Source organism: Dermacentor andersoni, chromosome 1 (assembly GCF_023375885.2).
Source record: "Dermacentor andersoni chromosome 1, qqDerAnde1_hic_scaffold, whole genome shotgun sequence".
Classification (NCBI taxonomy): domain Eukaryota; kingdom Metazoa; phylum Arthropoda; class Arachnida; order Ixodida; family Ixodidae; genus Dermacentor; species Dermacentor andersoni.
Genome location: NC_092814.1, coordinates 132,101,823 through 132,124,394, shown reverse-complemented (window position 1 = coordinate 132,124,394; position 22,572 = coordinate 132,101,823). Strand labels below are relative to the sequence as shown.

The 22,572-nt window shown below is 46.8% G+C and overlaps 1 protein-coding gene across 1 annotated transcript in view; it reads right to left on the bottom strand.

Moving 5' to 3' along the window:
* LOC126545907 (uncharacterized) overlaps nt 1-9,923 on the bottom strand; it is a 73,856-nt gene extending 63,933 nt beyond the window's left edge. Inside the window, exons 1-5 of the mRNA XM_050193947.2 lie at nt 9,816-9,923; nt 9,205-9,388; nt 7,953-8,047; nt 3,846-3,977; nt 1,190-1,301 (exon numbers count right to left, since the gene is read on the bottom strand). Coding sequence (XP_050049904.1) covers nt 1,190-1,301; nt 3,846-3,977; nt 7,953-8,047; nt 9,205-9,329 — 464 coding nt within the window. The 5' untranslated portion in view covers nt 9,330-9,388; nt 9,816-9,923. The remainder of the gene's footprint in view (nt 1-1,189; nt 1,302-3,845; nt 3,978-7,952; nt 8,048-9,204; nt 9,389-9,815) is intronic.
* Nucleotides 9,924-22,572: the final 12,649 nt, after the last annotated feature.

Sequence of the window (22,572 nt, the reverse complement as noted above, 5' to 3'; positions counted from 1 at the left end):
TGACTAAAAAACTGGCCTTGCAACTAAGGGGAACCAAGGGGCCAGATTTTTGTTCGCCACAATCATATGAAGCTAACGGACAATGACATGGAGGAAAGTGTAGCGTAACTTATTAGTATTAGCCTAAGGTTCAGATTAAGAAGTCATGCTCTCGTGCTATGACTGGCATGACTGAAGCTCAGTGTTACTGCATTGCTTCTGTAACACGAGGAGAAACAGTGCTGTGTTGTATAGTTTTTGGAAAACTGACTGATTTGCTCTTGCATCCAGCATAGAGGAAGTCAGCACATCAATTGAGCAGTTATGTCTGGATCCAATCTATTAATACAAGCAAGCTAGATATTCAGTCTACTGAACAGGAACATGTTCATTTGTAGTGAGAAAGTGTTGAGCCAGTCTTACAATACATGGATCGCTTGGTTGCATAATGGAAAAAAGGCCCAGAATGCAGCAGCAGGTTGCTGCACCTGCCAACAGTGGTAATGATGCTACATTTATGACAGCAAATGGAATGGCAATGAGCATTTATGTTGATGAGCTGTGCCAAACTGTTGTGCTGTCAGCATTATCAGTTTGTGCCGGTTTTCATAAGTAATGTGTTGCTTAGTGCCCAACCGTTTAGAGGAAGACAAAGGGAATAGATGCATGAGCAAAGCTGTGAACATGCAAGAAGTTAAGGCACATAGACAAAGCAAAGTGAAGGCTAAATGTGCAACATCATCATGGTATAACACTCAAGTTGGCTCTCGTATCCATCACATTCCATGTGCAACAGCAAGCAGAACAAGCAAAAGAGGCACGTGCTCTGTAGGTGTACTGTACATTCAGGTACCAGGTATCCCAGTGTATCTTCAAATTACAGTACACTCTTTAAAAGGAACCTCAAGGGACAAGGGATATTGGTTCTGTTTATCAGGAGTTCCATTTAACAGGAAATAGAGCTTTTAGCACTGCATGAATACAAAACGAACCAACCGCAAGGTTGGTGTTCCATTTAAGCAGCAGTTTCGTTTCAGCGATTTCCATTTACCGAGATTCCACTGTACATACCAATACTTTTCAATAGATAATGAATCTGCTACAGCTAACCGATAGTTCAGCCTGGCTAAGATCATTGCACCCTAGCAGTCAGTAGCTAACAGCGTTCGAAAACATGCAAACTGTAAAAATGGTTGCATAAAGGACTTACCAGAAAAGTAGGTATGAATTCTCATCGTAGAGGTCCGTGCCGGCACACAAAAACTGCTCGTTGCAGTTGAAGTCAAAGCATGACAACGGCTTCACCTTCCCCTCTGTGTTGGCTGCACATGCCCCCATCAACAAACCAGCATTCTAGAGGTGCACATTTTTCAAGAGGAGGAAGAGCATGAGGCAGCCAAAGCATGCTAGAGATTTATTTAATTAAAGCCATCTGAAGAGCACCTTGTTTGTACAAGAAGATGTAACTGAACAAAAGTTTTCAAGCACAATACCAATCTGCAGCTTATCACACAGGTTAACTGCATATTTGTGCCATTTTTAACCCCTGCTCTATCAATCCAGAATTCGGCCTGCCCTAAGTATCACTCACTGCCAGCTGTTCATAGGCACAGCAAGTCCAAAATTATGAGCACAATGCAGGTAGGCTGCACAAATTTGCTCCTTCCTATTACCTAAGCTCTTCTCTGCACAAGACTGAGTTAAACTTGGTGCATGGTTTCCTTCAAAAGTACTGTAGTGAAAAATCCTGTCTTCAAAAGAGATTTCTCTAGCTGGCTTTCAGAAAAAAGAAAAGCAAACTTCTTGTAGACTGTAAGCTTGGCTCTGTAGGCAAACAGACCAAACTCTCCAAGTTGCAGCTCTGCAGCATTTCTCATTACATGTCTAATTTGTCGCAGAAAAAGATTAGAGAGCTGTTTGGTTGACTGTGCATTTTCAAATGAACCACAATTTCTTCAATCAGCCAATGTTTAACTAAACCCAGCCAATCATTGGCACAACCTGCAACTTCACACAAAACAGAAAAAAAAAGAAAACAGAATCGGGAGTGGCGTCGAAGTCTCACAATGTTTCCTGGCTAATTAAAACCTATGCTCCCAACAAAAATGGCCTAGTTCTATTTCAGAGAGCAACATGCCAACCAAAGACAACTCAGCATTTTCCTTTTTAAGTCCCTTAAATGCGTGCTGATATAGACAAATGTATAACAAAAAAGAAAGAGGGGAGGAAGGCTTCACATAGCTAAGCCAAAAAACATGCTAATGTAATCAAGCATGGTACACTTGTAAAAATTGGGCTCTGCAACACAGAAAATAAGCAGGCTGTGTTTCAGTGTTGCAATGAGGGCAAAAATTAAGAATTGGGCTGATGGACAATTAGCACACCTACAAAAATGCTTACACACTTGGTGCCAATGTTTTACCGATGTGACTAAGCCTACACATTTACTGCCAATAGTAATATCCAGAATCTGCCATGACTAACGAAAATTACTATCGCAGTTTACTTCTGTTACAGGACATTCACGTACACTGATGCATATTTTTAACATCAAGGGTCAGGCAGCAGAAATAGTTGTGAAAACTTTCAAGGTATCAGTTTATAATTTTATCATGCCATGTCACAACTGCTGGCCTCATAGACAGAGTTCTCATGAATGCTACTACAGGACTATGCAGCAATAAAGCGCAATGAGCTAACCAGTAACTGTTTTACAGCTACTTTGTACCATTACACTTTTGTCTCGAGAATCTGCACTGAATAAACCCACATCCCTGCCACAATTGCCGCAACTGGTTTCAAGACCACCATGCAACATATATACTTTTGCTGGTCATTACTGCACTGACCACTGCTCTCTGTAATGCCCTTAATCATTACAAGCGTGTCAAATAATCATGCTCCTTTTTCCCATTAATTGATAGTCATTGATTCTATGTGTTTCTGACATGTGACTAAGTACTTTTCATTTGCTTGGTAATAAATCGAGACAAACTGGAACAAGTCTGCATAACTGATCAAGTGCAAAGCCAGTGCACACAACACATTCAAGTTTAACACCAGGAGCTTTAAGCTCCTGGTCAGGCATCATGCCAAACCTCAGCATGGAGATCAGGAGGAGGAGGATCACTAATGGCAAACAATGAAACAATCTAGATTGTTAACTCTTCTACCCTGCAATGCTCGTTTTATGCTGAGAGATGACTAAGCTCCAGAGAAAATTGCAAGTGAAACCGCACAATTCCACAATGCTTGTGATGACTGCGGTGATTTATGTAAAAACCTTGAGCTGCGACTTTGGTATCCAAGGTCCTGCTTGCTACAATTTGGTTTGAGTCAGCACACATACTCATGGGAGTGGGCACTGTTTTTGCAGTGACATTACCAATCCCGTTTTATTTTAACAGCTTTCATGAAAGGCGAATTGTCATCCACCCATTCGGGTGGATGACAATTCATTTTTCTCTTACAGAAGTTTTGTCTCAGTAAAAGTGATGCTTAACACCTTGGAGCATTAATCTATCACTTTAGCTTGACTTAATACATGCCTTTAGTGTCCCTTTAAGGCCAATGCAATTTGGGGAATGCTCAGAAGACAACACAGGCAATAATGGTAGAAGAGCTACATGGCTGCCTTTCTGAAAGCAGTCTTTTGCATTGTTACTTGTTTCCAGGGCTCATGCTACAGATAGCACCAAATAATGGCCCTGTCAGAACAAATATCTTCCATTTGTTACACAAAACTGATACACAGCCTGCACAGCCTAACAGATAAACAGCAGGAAACACTACAGGAGGAGGCCAACTCCTGTGGTATCCCCTTACTACAAGCACAAGCGTTATACACATAGCATTCAATCTCTCACCAACAAACTTGGAGACTGGGTGTCGGATGTTTCGGAGGTCCCAGACACGGACGCTGCCGTCCCTGCACGAGTTGTACACCAGGTTCGGGTTGGAGATGCTAAAGCGCACCCCTGTCACCTCCTTCATCTTATCTGTGGATCAGTACCCCACGGATCAATGGGTGAGTGCTCCAGGTAGCCACAGATGACATGCCTTGCAACCACTCTAGTCACGTGTACTCGATAAAGGCACAGTCACGTGCGCTCAATCGTGTCTCCAGCCATTCTACACAAACCCACCTTGAATGCCAACGCTTGCTCTGCAGTCTCCTATAGAGCTCTATAATCTTCACAAAATGGGGCACTTGTTTCGATTCGACAACGCCAGCGAATCCCTCCAACAAAACCCAAAACCGCTTGCTTCATATAAGTGCAGTACTGCACACATTTGCTACACAAGCCATGTAAACAGCTGACCTGACATAAATGATAACCATGCAACCTTGGCACAAATTTTAATATTACTAGCTGCATAACTCTGTCATGCAACATTGGGCAAGTGCAGCTTTTGCACACTAGTAGTAGTTCGAGGCAATGTTAATAAAACCACTATAAGCACAAAAGTCGGCACATAAAGGAATCGAATATTAAAAGAGAAAATAGGAATTGCAAGCTAGGTCATTAAAGGTCATTCCAAGAACAATAGGTCAGTCAAGCAAAAAAAAATTTTACGAAGGACAAATATTGCTATTAACTTGACTCACTCTAGCTTCTAGATGTAATCAGGTATCAGTAAAGACAGCAACGTTTAGACTAGTTATGCACTTATTAATATTTTATTTCCCACACTAGCACTTCTGGAAAAGTGCCAGTGAAGCAAATTTCACTATTTTTAATTTAACAGAAATGCCAGAAACTATCTTAAAATGCCTGTATTTAAACACAATGAAAAATAATTTTTTTAGGACGGAAACATTGGTTTCCCTACATAAGTAGGTTCAAGTAGTACTTTGAGGTAGTTTCTTGGAAGGAGTTTCTTGCCAGTTAAGACGTATAGACCAGCGAACTACCTCATAGTCTGCTACTTATTCAGTTTGAGATTGCCGTTTCCAGTATATGTGTCAAAAAGAAACTAAAGGTCATACTTCACTTATGTGCCTTTGAAACATTTCTTGAAAGGTTCGAAAAAGACTTTTCATACAACTTCCCCATCCCCAATGACAAAAGCATAAAAGTCAATAATAAGTGAAGTGTTTTCAGCTTGCCCCAGTTTCATTGTCAGCTAGCTAGTGTCGCTGCAAGTAGTGGTCGACAAAGTGACCCACATGTTAGGCGCTATCTTATTCTTTGAGGTCTCTCCCGAGTGCCTCGGCACCATCAGTGACCTAATGGATGCAGTCTACAGCATACATGCAAAATTGAAATTCACTTTCGTGCCCCCCTTTACGGGAAACAAAAAGTTGCTAAAGTCAGATTTTTTTCCTCTAGAGTCCAAGCGCACAGCGACTGAAGTGATACCATACCCTATTGCCAGGATTAGAACTATGCAGATTGGATCTATTTTTGCTGCACTATTCAGGAACAGCAGAACACAATGCATACACTCTTGGAAGCAATATCTTCATATGAACAAGTCCAGCTTGTCCTCAGTAGATAAAGGGCTAATATTCAAAAGTCTTCACACTAGTGTACAAGTACACTAGCAGCTGAAGGGCAACTTGGCAATTTTTGCAATGTCAGCATTAGACATTCTGGGTAGCCGACTCATTGTGTGGCATGCATACACTGTTAGCATGCATAAAGGTGTCAAATTTCCATAAATACGAAATTATCTTAAATAATAATAAAAGCCGTACCTGAAACTGAGCCACTTGGTTTGTGTTGTAAAACAAAAAACAACAGCAAAGATGCACGCACATGAACAAGGAAACATCAGGCCGACTGCTGGACAAACAACTGAATGTAGTCCAGAAGTCCTGTTTGCTAGTTCTCTTGCATGGACATTTGTTTTTTGTTGCCTCTCGTTTTACATGAAACCTGCAGCATAACCCCAGGACAGGGAGAGAGTTGGCTTAGGGGAGAGAGAAGTGGAGAGCTATGACTTTGCAACTGTGTAAAACTTGTTGCAGTAAAACTATTCAACAAATGTGCGTCTTTTTATCTGGTGACCAAGTAACAAGCTAGACAACCCTATTCCACTCCTGGCAATGAGCTGTGATGGTGAGGGAGAGGTGCCAACATTGTCGTTGCGTCTTCCGCATAGTAGCTTGTTCAGTACACAATACTAGCACCACCTTTCAACCCATCCCCGTTGACCACAAGAACTGCAAGTCAGAATACAGGCCTCGCTACAACTTCTCAAACAAACTACTTGGCGACTTGTGCCCCTCATACTATCTGCATGCCTGTCTCGATGTCAGCAACCACAGTGTAGCCAGCAGAAATTGCTCACATTGAGGGCATGGACCACGAGTCCACAAGCCAATCTTTAAATTTTAAATGTGAAAAACTATGCATTTCTTAAAGATGATTTGAGCAATCATGACAAAAGTGCCTAGAGGAACAAGAGAAGTCTAAGAGCTGTAGACCTGAAAAAATTGCCAGGTTTGTCCTTCACAAGACTCAAGTGGCAACAAAAAAAGGCTAGAAATACTGCACAAGCATAACCAGTGCAACTGCACAAACAACACTTATTAAACAAAAAAAGCCAGCAGACCAAGTATCAGTAGTATTCACCAGTGTTCTTTGAATTCACCTTTTCCATAACTACATCAGTACAAACCCACAAAGCCTCAAACCACCTTGAAGTCTCTGCCTCGGTCCTGCGCACCTTTGCTTGCATCCCATTCTGCACGACCAACTTTTATGAGAAGTCTATAAGTGAAACCCCTAAACCCTTACTCCACCATGGCTACACGCATGCAAAGACAGCAAAGACTTAATACAAAAATCTCAGTGTTAAGCCTGTTATAACTCCACATAAGTTCAGCATTTCTTTTTTACAGCAATGAATAGCCACACAGAATGTGCAATAAAGGCTTTGAGCAGAGTGACAATCATCCCTTCCAGAAGTGACAATCAGCCCTTCCAGAAGGTTTCAGAATATTACAATTTTACGCAGATAAATATTTTGTGTACTATTCTCCAGTTACAAAGGTGATGTAGTGCAACAGCAAACAGAATTGTTTTCAGATACAAATACTGTTTTCAGTATGGTATTTCTTGGGTAAAAATTCATAATTAAATTTCTTGACGTAGAGAATTTCCGCCCTCATCTGCGATTCAAAAGACCAGCATTCTCAAGCACAATAGCATTTGCAGCACACTGTTCAGAAGCTCACCTCAACTGCCCTCACATTTCAAACACCATACGTTTAAAAAACATGCGTGTGCTAGCAGGAATTAACGCAAGGTAGTAAGTTATCCCCCCATCCCTGCCACCCCAATGCATGTGGCAAGCAACACAGGCTCCTCATAGACTTTAAATGTTATACAAGAACAATCAAAATTGATCTTGTTTTCTTTGTCAATTTTTGCTACTTATCTCCCCCTTTTTGTCTATCTGTTTTAAAATTTAAGGTGTAGTAGCTCACTTCGCTTTAATATATTTTGACCTGCAATATTCCATCTCTTCACTCTGTTTTCTGTATTGCACATGATTTGCACAGCTAAAAAGCAGAAGGAAGCCGATACCAGCAAATGTGGTCTTCAAGGGCAGGAACCAAAATGCACACTGCTGCAAGCGTACGCTTCAAATGATTTTGACAGAGCTGCAGCACATGCCGGAAACAATTATATACACCATGTTATCTACCAAGCCCACTTCTGTTTCAGCCATACTTTCATTGAGACAAGTCTGGATACCTCAAACATGGCAGAAAGTATAATGTGCATGGAATGTCTAGCTGACTTCACATGTCACAAGTTGCAAGAAATCAAAATGCATGTTTTGATTACTTCTTTAACACACAACATAAACCAAAGAAGTATTCGGAGTAAAAGAACTCTCATCCGGTCACTTCTTGACAATACAGCTATAGCACACTATGGATGAATTCATAAACATTGCAGTATTACTCCACAATGTCACATGCAAATACAGCAAAACAAGCACACACAAATACACACCTTGCAGAATGCCCTTCTGCATGAGGTACTCATCATACAGGTAAATGCTGTTGTCAGATGATGCTGCAGCTATTTTGTTGTTTGTGATGGATTGACTGCAAATGAAAAAAAAAAAAGAAAAACACAGATTGGCAATTAGAACAATTTCTACATTGTTAAGAACATGGGCCCAGATAGTATAGCCTGGTTTTGTTTACCATGATCATTACGTCTATGGAACAATTTAAATTTAGACTGCGATTTCCTGCAGGAAGACTAGTGCATTTTAACATATTTATGTCAGCTATACGCTAGTTTCTACAATTATGGCTTCACTTTTGCCCTAGCGGCATACAGGCAAGATAAATGAAACATGGAGATAGATAAGCTTGCTCCTAGGGCAAGGACAACTCTGAAAACCACCAAAAAGCAGCATAAAATGTCTCACTTATTCGCTTTCAATTTTAACTCTAATAACAAGGAGTTTGTCTGGAAAGCACCGATTAACCATTGTCTCAAACATTTAACCTTCAGTGGACAAAAGCAAAATGCACAACTGCTTCATCAAGTGTTCAGAACATGAAAGCTATGTGTTTTTTTTTCTGTTTGTTTTTTTTCACAGCATATACATGCAGCCCGGAATTGAGCATTGCACTCGCCACTTGTGTGTGAGACCTATGTAGTGCACATTGTTGCACGCTATGTGGATATCGTCTTCGTGGAAACCATGTTCCGAAAAGCTTTGTGAGCTGAGCAACTGTACTGTACAAGTGAACTTCGAACACGTAGCGCCCCAAATAAACAAAAATAATACAAAATTAAGAACGCTAGTTTATTAAACTACAAATTCCGGGCACCTGCCACACTCACGGAAGGACTTTTCGGCACAGTACTGGACGATCACGAGATAGACATTTTCGCACTACGGTTTGACCAGCCTGTCGTGGGTTTGACAATCATTTTGAATGCGCAGCGGTCTGCGAGTAGAAGGAACTCGACGGTGTTCTGACAAACTTTCAGATGAACAGTAAAAATGGGCAAACTGCGTTGCATAGGTAGCGTACAATAACCGTAATTGTACTCCAGAATGGAAAGTTACTGTACGCACGAGCACGACAAGCAGGCGACTGTTCGATTTGCCAAGCAGTCATGCTACTTCGTTTCACGAGACCTGACAAACTGCTAGCATTCCAGAACGCAGGAATTACGTAAATCACTTCGTACTAGCAAGTATCGATCACTGCAACACGGCCCCAGTTCCAATATTGCTTACCTTAGTCCAACAACGTAGCTTGTGTCCTTGGGAAGATGTTTTATGGCAAAGACACCGAGTCGCTTGGTCGCCAAAGCCTTCAGATCCTTCATGGACATATTCTTCTGCGGCGGCTTCGAATCCATGTTTGCTTATTCAAAGCTGCACGTTTGTACTTTTATTTTTTTTAGTATGGGATCAGGGTCTGGAACAAGAGTTAATTGTAAGATCAGCACTAAATTAATCTCGACTCCTGAGATTAGCTACCCCTAAGCCTAACGCCGGCAACGGAAAATTGATCAGAACGTTCCTCGAACTCAAGAGAGAAGAGCTGCACGTGCAGCTCTCGTGCGCAAGTCAACGCTCTTGCATCATTTTATTATTCTGTTCGCATCATTCATACAAAGCGGCCTAGAGCTTTTGTGTCACAACATGCTCCGAACCTGTCAAGAATTTGGCGGGGATCAGCAGCGACTAGATCTTGCACTACGATCTCACGTGCAGCGGAAAGTGGTTAAATCTATGCAACTAGAAAAAGTTTCTAGGGTGCGTCACAATATATTGACGGAGACTTTCATTAAATGATGCTAGTGCGCAAAAGTAATTAAAACACGAACGTAAATACTACTCACAAGCAGCTTTGTTTTCACGACCAGTCCTCACGACTTCGACGCCACCATTGCTTTCAAACAGAACAGAGATACTGCACAAATGGAAATAGCGACGCAGAGTGGTCACAACGGCTCTGTCAACTTCTTTTTCTTCTGAAGTCCACTAAATATACGAGCCTTTCTTTACATGCTAAAATAATATAAACGTTTGATTTTTTAATTTTCTCTTTTCGTAACAATATTTTAATAAAACAAACAAAACTGATAATGGCGTCCAATATGCGTGACGGGCGCCTTATCCGCGCCATGGAGGGGGAGCGCGCGGAACGCGGTGAAAATTTAGCCCCCGCTAGGGGCACTGCTGTGTTCAAAGGTGCCACGCTTGCGACGGCCGGGCACTGACTAGGCTTCGCCGGCTGCGTTGACGCTTCGCTGTCGCCTCTGCGTCCTGAAGGTCATGGACAGTTACTGCGGGGCGAGCGGTGCAAGGTTGAATAGGTCGAAAAGTGCAGCCATGTACTTGAATTCCACTCCTTCCAGTCCGCAGCCCGTTCATGGTCTCCCCGTGAAAAAGCGGCTGCGCATTCTAGGCTTCCAATTCGAACCAGACGGTCTCTCTCCCGAAAACTGGCAACAGGCTAAGGAGAAGCTTGAAGCCAGGGTTCGGAAATTCAGCGCGTTGTCATGCCCATTGACTGCTCGAGCGACAATCCTTCGCTCACTTCTGTTTTCCTTTCTGACGTATGTGGCGCGTGTGTGTCTCCTATTCCAACCCGAACCAAGCTTATCTTGGAGAGGGTCTTGTTTCGCTTCCTCTGGAAGGGTACAACTGGTTGTGTAGCTAGGCAGGTGCTCAAGTTGCCCAGGGACAAGGGAGGACTCGGAATTCCCGACCTGGGCATCGTGGCTACTGCACTACACGTCAGGTGGACCCAGGTCGCTCTTAACTCGGATATGCTCCTAACTCGAAGCTTAACTTCCTTCTTTCTTAGCACCCGACCCCGCTTGTTTTCGCAGAGCACATTTTCCCACTGTGCGCCTCGCTCAGGTTCCCCGTCCACCATTTATGCGGCGGCTGCCAACTCTTTGGTAAGCCTCCGCAAGGTTCACCCCGGCATCGACGTAGTTTCAGCTCCACTCCAAGAATTAGTGAATATCCTCACGCCAGGACTCTCCCCCCCCCCCCCCCCCCCCCCATTGCCAAAGGTACGACCTGTCGATTCACAGGCCAAACTGGAAGCTCATCACGGCCGGTTTCCTCGACGCCAGGCGAGCCACCTTTATGTACCGCCTGGCGCGAGGGTGCCTGCCGTTGAGCTACAGGCCCTTCACAGCCATCCCGGCTCGTGGAGTGTCCTTTCTGTGGCGCTCGTGAGGACTCAGTTCATATCTTTACGCAGTGTTTGCTTCCTGCAGCTCTACTCCAAAGAGTTGCTAGTCTATTTAGGCTCCCAGGCGTTCCTTATGAGACAGTCCGATTTTTGCACCCTTTGCCCAATCAGGCGATCAACCAGTTCGTGCTTCTTCTCGCCGAGTGCTCATACCAAGTTTGGCTGGCACGCTGCGATGCAATTTTCGGGGGTCGGGCACCGGGCCTTCACGAAGTGCTTGCGAAAGCACGGAATGAGGTCTTGTTCCACCTCACCCGGGAGCGGCACCGCTTGGGCGAGAAGAAGTTTCTCGAAGTATGGGCTCGTCCTGCCGTGATTTTTGACGAGTCAGGTGGAAAGCTATCCATTAAGTTATGATGCATGCTCCAAAGGTCGCACTACTCGGCCGTGTGCGCCAGTCGATCTACGGGGTTTTGTGTGGCTCAGTGGAACCCAGAGCTGGAACCGGTGGTGGCGCACCCTCATGTGCATGGTCACGCTGCTCCGCGGACGGCTTTGGTACTCCCCATGGTTGTATGCCTTGACCTCTTTTGCGTCAAGGCAGTCCAAGGGTCAGTCAGGCTTGTGCCCTGCAAGACCGACATGGCTGTTTGTGTGTTGAGTGCAGTCCCTCAGTTGGGCTGTACCACAACAGCCCCCTTGTCCGGCAAGGACCGTTGGCCCGAACCAAGTCCCCCCACCCAGTCAGCCCGGGTTGTGGGGGAGCACCGGGGTGAATGTATCGAATGATGTTGGGTTGATGAGTACATGAAAGCTCTGGGACGCGGCGCCTTTGGCTGCCGAGTCCTCTTCCCATCTGACAACGGTGCCTCTGTTGTCGTCTGTGAAATTTGTCTGCACTGTTGGGTGGTCGCGTTGCCACACAAGGAATGGACTCTTCAGATTCAGGCTGTTGGATGTAATGAACCATGCCGTCAAGCCGCTCAAGTACGTACTTTGTACCTGAATGCAAAGGCGGGTATCGATCTTGCTCGCAAAAGTTTTCTGCGTTTAAAAGCGCCAACTGATGTCTTGCGAAGTGAGCAATGGGCCCGAAATATTAAAGCGGCTGACAAAGAGCTTACCAACGACAGCATGGTTTGTGAACGGCACTTCGACGAAAGATTCGTCGAAAGGACCTACCGCACACAATCAACGGTGAGGTTGTGGAATTGCCTCGCGATCGTCCCCGTCTGAAAGAAGACGCCGTGCCTACTGTGTTCCCTGAGGCACCTAACTATTTCACGAAGAAAGCTCCGATGAAAACGAAAGAGAGAAATATATGTGAGCAGCGTGGACCTGCTGCAAAAGGCAAAAGCTGAACGCAATCAACAGGCAATACGCCCAGCAAGAAGACGCCGCAGCGCACACGCAGCTACGCCAGGAGCCAGATATACCAAATATCATTGCCTCGGACGCCGTGGAACTTGAGCGTGTGTGTCATAATGTCTTTCTACCTGATGCAACATGGAATACGGTAACGTTTCCAAGTGAACGTTACAGTGTGTTTTTCAAAGTCTGTGAGCTTGAGGGCGAGCAGGTTGACCACATCTTGCTGCCGAATTTAGTGAAATTCAGGTCAAAAAGCAACCGACCGGAATCGTTCTGTTGCTGTATTCCTCAGGGGCCAATATTGCGCTCACAGTGCACTGTTTCTTCGTCGGAGGAAGCGCAGTCAGTGCTCGACAGCACACATGCAATTGTATTGTGTGGAGGCTGCGGAGTGAAACCAGAGAAGCAAGGCAGATATATATCGTTTGCTGGGTGTTACTACGCATGTCAAAGTAACGGCCCCTGCATTCATTGCAAATACTTGAGAAAACTGCTGCAGAATCAATTTTTCACGAAAGCGACGGAATGGGAGAGAAACCGTTAAAAAAATAATGACTGAAGAGGTTCAGTGCAACACAGCCCTGACTATAGCATTGGCATTTCTACTCTAAAAATATAAGCTCTCCAAGGAAAGGGAAAAGAGAAAATTAAATTTCATTGATTTCAACACTGAACAAAACCTTTGAGAGCGAAAAATAAACACGATATACGCGAACCATTGCTTCTTATAAGAGAAATTATTAAGCAGTTTACACTCCAAAGCCCATAAAGAAACAAACGCTCAAGACACAGTTTGACTGTGCGCTCACGTAAATGGATTAATTCAGATGAAGTTGGCGAAACATGTCAAATTTGGTCAATGCTGAGAAACATTTAATTATAAACTGAACGCCGCTTGCCAGTTGCGTCTATCAGAAATATTGTGGTTTTAGTTTATGTTAAGTAGCACCATTTAAAATTTCAAACGCATGCTTTTCAACGAACTAACAAACTGACTAGTTCATGTCCTGTTAACAGGGACGCGGCGTGTAATCATTGGAAACAAGGTGAAAGTAAAAACATGCGGCCCAACGCGAAACCGGCCAGCGCCGCTGGCACCTGTCGCGCAGGCAGCGCCATCTACTGGGGCCGCCATCTTTCATCACAAACTTGTGCACCCCTCCGTTCGCGCCCCTTGATAATTTGAAAGTAGCGACACTCTCCTCCTCACGGCTCTTTCCTCCTCGATTATCCTCGCCCGCCGGCTGCGCATGGCGCGCTATTCCTCCTGGGCTCCCGTGGACGGGCCGCAGGATTCTATGGAGGCGTGTTATTTTGGGCCAGTTGCGCGCCCCAGTGGGGATGAAAATTTTGAGAAATGCTAATAACAGCATCGATAATGCTGGAGGCAACGTTTATGAGGAAGTTGGTTTTTTCTTGAAGCCGTATGAACGGGGTATACCGATGTAAAGGGAGCTTTGAGGCGAGTTCTATACTCCAGACAATTTTTCTGCCACATGATCAGATGCTTTACTTCGTGCGTCTGATCTAGTATTGCTTGAGACACATCCCTTTGTGTGTGGCTTATTAAGCGAAAGCCTTAGACCTCTGTTTCAAGGTCCCGTTGTGAGCTACAGAAAATATGAGGTGACCGAAGGAAGGCTGGAAGCGAACTAAAGCATGTGCAGCCGCGTTAAGAGATGATTAATGATTAGCAAAGTAATGATTGATTAGTGATTTGATGAAGATGAATTCGGGTGTATTAGGGAGGATTACGGTAGATTAAAGTCGATGAAAGTGCGTTAGGGTGGATTAAGGTGCATAAAGGAGGACTAGGTTGGATTAAGGTTGATGAAGGTGAATTAGGGTGGATGAAGGTGCATTAAGGACGATTATAGTGGATTAGGTTGGATTAAAGTGCATGAAGAAGATAAGGGTGGATTAAGAAGGATTAAGGTGCATTAAGGAGGATTATGGTGGGCTAAGGTGAATTAAAGGGAATGAGGGAGGATTAGGGTGGATTGAGGAGGATTAGGGTGGACTAAGGTAGATAAATGTGGATTCGGGTGGATTAAGATGAATTAAGGACGATTATCGTGGATTAGGGTGGATTAAATTGAGGCAGCATTAGGGTTGATTAAGGAGGATTACAGTGCACTAAGGAGGGTTAGAGTAGATTAAGATCGACGAAAATGGATTAGGGTGCATTAAGGAGTACTTTCGTGGATTATGGATTATGAAGGAAGGAGTATTAAGGTCGATGAATGTGGATTCGGTGGATTAATGTGCATTAGGACGATTATGGTATACTAATCGGTCTTAATAGTCAATGAACCCTAATTCACCTTAGTCCACACCAATCCACCTTAATGCTCCTTCATCCACCCTAATCCAGCTTAATACTCCCAATCCACCTTAATACAACCTAATTAACCTACATCGCCCCTAATGCACCTTAGCATATCCTATACGGTCGTAATCCTCCTGTATCAACCCTAATCCATCATAATCCGCCTTAATCCTCCTTCATCCACCTTAATCCTTATTCATGCACGTTAATCCAACTTAATCCTGCTTAATAGTCCCGATCTACCTCAACACATCCTAATCCACCTCTATCAAACCTAATCCAGCTCCATGGTCCCTAATCCACCTTAATCTACCCTAATCCATCCTAATCGGCTTTAGTCCTCCTTTATCAACCCTAATCCACCTTAATCCACGTTAATCTACCTCTATCCACCTTAATCCTCCCTAATCCTTGTTAATTCATCCTAATCGGTCTGAATACCCTTTCATCAACCCTTCACCCTTATCCACCATAATCCGCCTTAATCCTCCTCCACCCACCTTAATATTTGTTCATGCATCTTAATCCTTCTTAATGCACTCTAATCCACCCTAATCTTGTTTAATACACTCTTATCAACCTTAATCCTCCCTAATCCACCGTATGTCAATCACTAATGATTCAGTAATTAACTTGGGTAATCATTCTCTTATACAGGGGTGGACATGCTTTGGGTCACCTCTGGCCTTCCTTGGGTCACGTGATACTTCCAGTTTACAACGCGGCCTTGAAACATAGAGATCTAAAGGCTTTCGCCTTAGAACATAAAAAAAAGCTCCATGTTGACTAGCTAACGCTCATCACCTGCAATACCACGGATATAATTGCCCCTAATTTTTTCAGGGCGCCAAGCAGAATCTTTAATGCTGCACTTCCGACTGAATAACAACAGTTAGCGACTTGCGAGGTGATGGAGCCGCCCCAGAATATTAAGCATACTGAGGACAACCGCAACAAAAACGCTGGTGAGCAGGCCGGAAGAATGAAAAAAAATGCAGCATTACGGGATGCTTTGCTACTAGCTATAAGAAAGACGCCTCAGCTCGCAAACAACGCTGTTCTTTGTCGGAACAAAGTTCTTTCGGCCAATGTCATGCAGCCACTGCTTCCTGCGCAAGACGTCACGCTTTCCTTGTGGTATCATAAAAATGGCAAAACCATCTTCAAGCTTCTTGCTGCAGTTATATGCGCAACAGCCCGGCATAGCGCTAGCACGCAGAGCAGGAAACACAGCGTACAACGTTAGCTACGCCGAGCTAAAGCGCCGAGCCAGCCGTGCTCAGGAGGAAAATGGCGCGAACGAAAAAGAAAAAGACAAGCAAAACTCAAGATCCGCGCGTTTCCAAGGGCAACGGCAGGGAGACCAATCGTCGTGCAGAAAAACGGGGGCAAAACTGGTTGCCACGGGGGGAGCGTTCAAGGGGCGAGGAGGAGGCGAGGAGGTCGCGCGGCGGCGGCAGAGTTCAAAGAGTGTCGCTACTTTAAAATTATCAAGGGACTTTACTCGCGCCGTCACACTACCCCCATCTAGCCACCATAATAGAAATCGGAGGAGTACGATAATCATAAGGGCGCCGCCATGTTGCTACTCTCTGAATGTGCGCAGGCGCAGATTACGAGTGAGTGAGTTAGAACTTTATTTAGGTCCTGAGGGGAAATCAATCCGGCGGCTCCAGACAGAGTCCTTGCAGATTACGAGATACGATGATCCCGAACACAATCCACTGGCTAGAACCTTTCTAGCCTATGGTTATGGTGTACTGGAATAGCGTAGTGTGTCGTCCGGCGGCGAAAACGTGCCTCTTTTTGCAATGACGGCCGGGAGAGCACGCCGGTCTACTGCAGCCTGGAGTCATTGCTGGCAAGAGGAAAAATAATGGTGCAACACAGGGCCTCCGGGATTGGCAGTTATGGTTGTCGCGGAGGTCATGCATGTACGTTTGCATGTACGTACATCCTTTATGTGCACGGCAAGCGCTGGGTTTTCAAATGTACCTTGTGTGTGCGTGTGTTTGTTGAGGTCCCTGCATAACGATCACAACTCCGGGCTGCTCTGCAGATCGGGCACATTGAGATCATTGGCTGTATTCTTGCCTTTCGGCGCACTTTTACGGAGCGAAATATCTAAACGTTAGCGGCTGCATTCGTCACAGAGCAGTATTTTCTTTTTCTTCAGTGAAACCTGGCGACCGCTTTTCTGGCTGATACAAAATGAAAGGAATCCCGTGCAACCGACCAGGCACAGTGCAGGTGCTCTTTCCGGGCTTTTCATCCTTGTGTCTTTCAAAATATTAAAAACATACGCGTGCTTACCGAACGGAACGAGCTGCAGATGAGTGTTTGTCTTCTGCAACCGACACGCTGAGCCATTGGCTGAGCAGACGATCACGAACACTGCATGATCTTTGGTCGGAAAAGTGCAAGCATAGACGGCGTTATTGATGTATCTTAACAGTTTGTATTATTTTTTTTTTTGCAAATTATAAGAATTTCAGTTGTGTTTTGAGAGCGTTTCAGTTTATAAACGCAGAAAGTTTTGCACAACATGTTTAAATTTCGGCGGCAGGCACGCTGGTCGATCGCAGCGCCGAACTGGTGGTGTCATCGCAGAAGCGTCCCCTGTTCTCCCATTGTTTTTCCGGATAGACGATACACTGCTCCATTTCATACACCATACTATGGGGGCTCTTGCGGCCATAGAGTCTTGCGGCTCTTGCATTGCCCAGGCAACGCCTCCTTTACTAGATGCCTGCCGCGTGAGCCGAGAAGCTGGTTCCTGCCACTCTCCTCTTTAACTCTTCCCGACCCGGGTTAACCCGGGTCGGCTGCGAGCGCTAGCTGCGGTGGCCGCTGCAAACCTAAATCACGTAGCCCTGCCTCCAAGATTTTAGCAGCGTCTGTTTTTAATCTCGGAGGCAGAACCCGCGGTCTCTCGTCAAGCCATTGGTCGAGCGCGCGCCAGCTTAGTAATCGTCACTTCCTCCGCAACAGGAAGTGGGTCGGCTGCGAGCGCCGTCTCTCCGGGACTACCCTGAACTACGGGAACCTCCGCCCCAATGGGAAGACTAGCGACGCGGCAGGCATCTAGTAAAGGAGGCATTGGCCCAGGGTATGGTGTTCTAGAACCCAGGGGCCGAATCTTATAACGGTTCGGAATACGAACCGTTCGCTTCGCCGCTTACGTCACTAGATGTGCCACTCCCAAGCCGGTGGTGGAAGAAGGGGAGGACGCGACCAATAGATGAGAGGGTTCCACCTCTGAAGTGTACGTCATTATATGACGAGCTAATCGAGGAATTGCAGAATGTTTCTGCTTGCTAAATAAATGTAAAATATAAATTAAATATTATACGCCAAGTTCTGAAGTATAAACGTGTGGTGCCGGGCGTTTACGCAATGCAGAAGTAATTTATTAATGTCATTCTTTTTGATTCTCAGCCGACAGGCGGTATCGCAAGCGTAAATGAGTTGGCAGAGCGCAGCGCTATGTCGTCTGCTACCGGGAGCTCGCACGATGCACGCAACAGGAACGCACTGCCGGCACTTCTCAAGTAGCGAGTGCGATAAAACCGTGAACTTGTTCTTAGGGACACCTTTACTAGCCGACTATATAAATTTTCCATCTTTTTTCGCCCTTCGCCATCGGCTCGGACATGACTCGCGCGCCGCCGCGCTGCTGCTGTCCCTGCGATAAGCCCCACGGCGCGTCGCGTGATAAAAGCAATGGAACTTGAAATCGAACATTACGATACACGGGCCCTGCATTGCCTGCGCGAAGTCAAATCGAAGAGTGTGGTGCTGACGGTGTGCGCTGTGCCGTAAAATTGAGTAACAAAGTGCGGCACTCCCGAACCAGAGAAAAAAAAGGCAGCCAAATAAGAGATCTCCACAATATATCCCCGTCCTGACTGTATAGTTTTATCAGCCGAACGAAGGAAGTGCTGAACCAGCCTAGGTTGAACCCTTCTGACTGCTGAACGGCGATCTGCGAGCTATTCACGCTGGCGATAGCACTGAGAATTCGATCTCATGCAAATATCTCTTTGGCATTGGCTTTGAAGCTGAGGTCACGGGAAAGCTGACCCAGCCCTTCAACCGGCCAACACAGTAATTGCGAGAGCAACTTTGTGGACAGTGTCAGCAGCAGAGATCTAGGTCATTCCGATGAATGCTTCACGTCCGACCTACCTCTGGGAGCTGCAGGCCGGTGGCGATGAACCGCAGCGCGCAATATTGCTTCCTCTGCGTGAAATGGCCACTCGCACGCTTGCACCTGAGTCCCCTCCATTTGATAGCGTAGCCTGCAAAAGGTTTACTTAGAAAGCCAGCAAGGGCGGTGCTACTCATTATCCGTCACTTCTTCGAACGCGTATCGCGCTTCCAGCCGTGGTCGACACCGAAAGAGGAACGCCAAGCAGACGACGAAGGCAAGTATAATAGCCTCCGAAGCAACCAACGCACGCGCGCGCAACGCCCGCGTGTCTCCGTGGTCGCGCGACCGGCGCGCGCGGCCAGGGTCATAAGCCAAAGCCAAGCCACAGCAACGGAACCCAAAGCGGACTACCTCTTCGCCGGTTCCTACGACCGGTTCGCTTTGAAGATGATTGACAGATGCGTGACGTATTCAAAAATTGTGATACCGCCCCTCTGCCTCTGACGACCTGTGACGTAATCAAAATTTTGGCCAATCAGATGAGGCCAAAGGAACGGTTCCCCAACCGAACCGTTATAAGATTCGGCCCCAGGGCATGGAGGAAGGGGCCCAGGGGGAGCTGTGAAGGATGAGTGGATGGATATTATGAGCGTCCCCTTTGGAACGGGGCGGTGGGTTGCGCCACCAAGCTCTTGCTACTATCCTGCCTAATATCCTACCTAGGTTAAACAATGAAAAAGAAAAAAAAACACTCTGAACTACCACGCCCAAATTTTCTGATCCCCTATTGCGAACTGTGCTTTTGTACGACCCCGTCTTTTGTCGTTTCCCTACTTTTCTTCCACCAATCTTCCAGTCGGGGAGAACACCACACGCGCTTGTCGAGGTCAGACGTGCCTAAACACTGCTCCACGGCACGTACTTCGGCCCGAACCGCCGCCCCCAGCCGGGGGCCCCCGAGGCACCGCGAGCGGCACGGCTCGCCTCGAAACCCCGGTGACTCCGGCTCCCCAGCTCCGGCGAGACGCTCGGCCGCCGCGACGGCGAAAACTGCCGGTCGCTGCTATCTCGAGTGCGCACGACTACACCAACGCCTTCATACAGCATGGAGGTTCAGGTGCAAGGTACCGACATGGACCCGAGCCAGTACGACCCTCGGGACTGGACCCAAGTTCTGAGAACACAGGCGAATCACCGGAAAACCAGAAAAGCGACCCAAGGTCCAAGCGCCGATCCTACCGGTCGGGAATCGCAGAGTCAGTCGCGGGAAACGCGGGATACCGCCACAACTCCCGCACCACACAGCTCCTCGACGCAGCTACGCGTGCTCCGTACAGCTGCACAAAAGATCAAGAAACTGCCGGCTCTTCCCCCAGACGAATATAAAGTCGTCTTCCGCTCCCAGGGAGGCCTTGACCTGACGATGCTCCAGCCACGCTACCTCCTCACCGCTCTCATGCAGGCCGCTTCACTGACCGACCCATCTACGCTGACACTTCGAATTCACCCGGTCAATAACACCTGCATAGTGTCTGCGGCGAATCAAGATGACGCTCTCAAGCTTGTGCAACTCCAGCACATCATCTACGACCAACGTGAGTATGCCATGGCGGCATATATCGCACCCCCTGATGGCTCAGTTAGGGGAGTTATCACGAATGCCTACTGGAAAGAATCGCCGCAAGAGCTTCTAGCAGACTTGATCGCCCGCAACCCCTACGCTACTATACTAGATGCTCGACGGATGGGACTCACACGCTCGATACTTATCACCTTCGGTCAAGCCATCGTCCCCCGAAAAATTGTTTATGGCGGAGGACTGCATCTGTGCACGCCTTACACACCAAGGGTCGAGACCTGTAGCAACTGCCGGACCATAGGCCACCGCACGGATGTCTGTATCCAACCTAGGACACACAAGTGCCCCAGATGCGGCGAGTCACACCCGAAAGAACCAAATCCAACATGCACTCCCGTCTGCATCATTTGCCAAGGCCCGCACTTGTCCGGAACCCGGGAATGCGAGCACCGCCACCTCCACAGGACAACGAAGCCTACCCCCGAACGCGAAGCACGATCCCGGCGACAAGACGACCACCACTCACCGCGCAGTACAGGATCCGAACGCCCGGAACCATCTGCCGGCCAACAAACAGGGCGCTCTAAGAGCTCGGACCGACCGACATGGGCGGACAAGCTGAAGACGCCCAACGTGAACACAAAACTGGCAAGCAACACCCCGCATACCCCGGACCCCCGCGACCAGGAGCTTCGGGCTCTGCGTGTGGAGGTAAGCCGCCTCACAACACTTTTAACACACAACCCCGTTCCCCCCTCCACACCCCAGCATCCCTCCCCAGAGCGAATCCTCCCACCCACTGTAGAATCACCCACCGCACCAGCCACACCCGCCTCACCCCCCCATAAAAAGAAACGCACATCGGACTCGCATGCCGATTATCAGGCTGATCTCAAAGACTTGGAATCCAAATTTGACGCCAAATTGGTAGCTCTGGAGACGCGCCTCGAAACCAAGTTCACAACACTCGCCGAACAGATATATCTTCTCGCCTTGAGCAACAGATGGACACACTTTTCACACGCTTAAGCCTAACTCTCGAACGTACTTTTGCACAATTTGAGACGCGCCTTCAGAGGCTAGAAACAAATACCAGCTCTTCACAGGAGGTTTCCCCTACCTCCATCCTACACCTACCTACTCCTCCTATTCCACTACCACCACGAGAACCTATCCTCGCCCCACCCACGCTCCAATATGGCGGGCCGGGATAATTCTACCCACCTATCACTAATTCAATGGAACTGCCGCGGCTTTCGGGGCAAGCGCGCGCCGCTGCAGCTCTTAATACCTACCCTCCCTGCCATACCTAAGATCCTTTTGTTACAGGACACACAACACCAAGCCAAACTTCCCAGTTACCACGCAGTACACTCAGACACCACCGCCAACCCTCGGGTATCCACACTGATACATCGCACTATTACCTACCAAGAACACACAATCACCTCCGCCACTCCGTGTGTCCTCATTGAAATCATCCCCACGAAACTTAATACACCTCCGATCTTTATTGCCAACATATACCACACCCCACGCCAAGCTATGACCACTCTCGATACTCTACTCCATAAAATTAATAGCATCGCGGGCCGAAATCCCCTACTCATAGGAGGCGACCTTAACTCTCAGCATACAGACTGGGGTTATCGGTACACCACAGCACGGGGTCGCAGGCTTTGGACTACTGTCCAAGACCTGCGCCTTACTACACATAACAACTTTCACACACCAACCCGCATTGGCAACAGTGTAACCATGGATACTAGTCCGGACCTTACACTTAGCCGTTGCCTCAAAGGTATCTCGTGGTCACGAACGCAACACACACTCGGAAGCGACCATTACATGATAGCCATCCAAATACCTCACACACAACACAGCCCTCGACTCCTCACCCACAATCTTATCAAATGGGATGCAATCCGGTCCGCACGACAAGAACACCCAGACACCCCGATACAAGATATTGATGAGTGGGTCGCATCTCTCCTAAACGATATAACCGCACACAC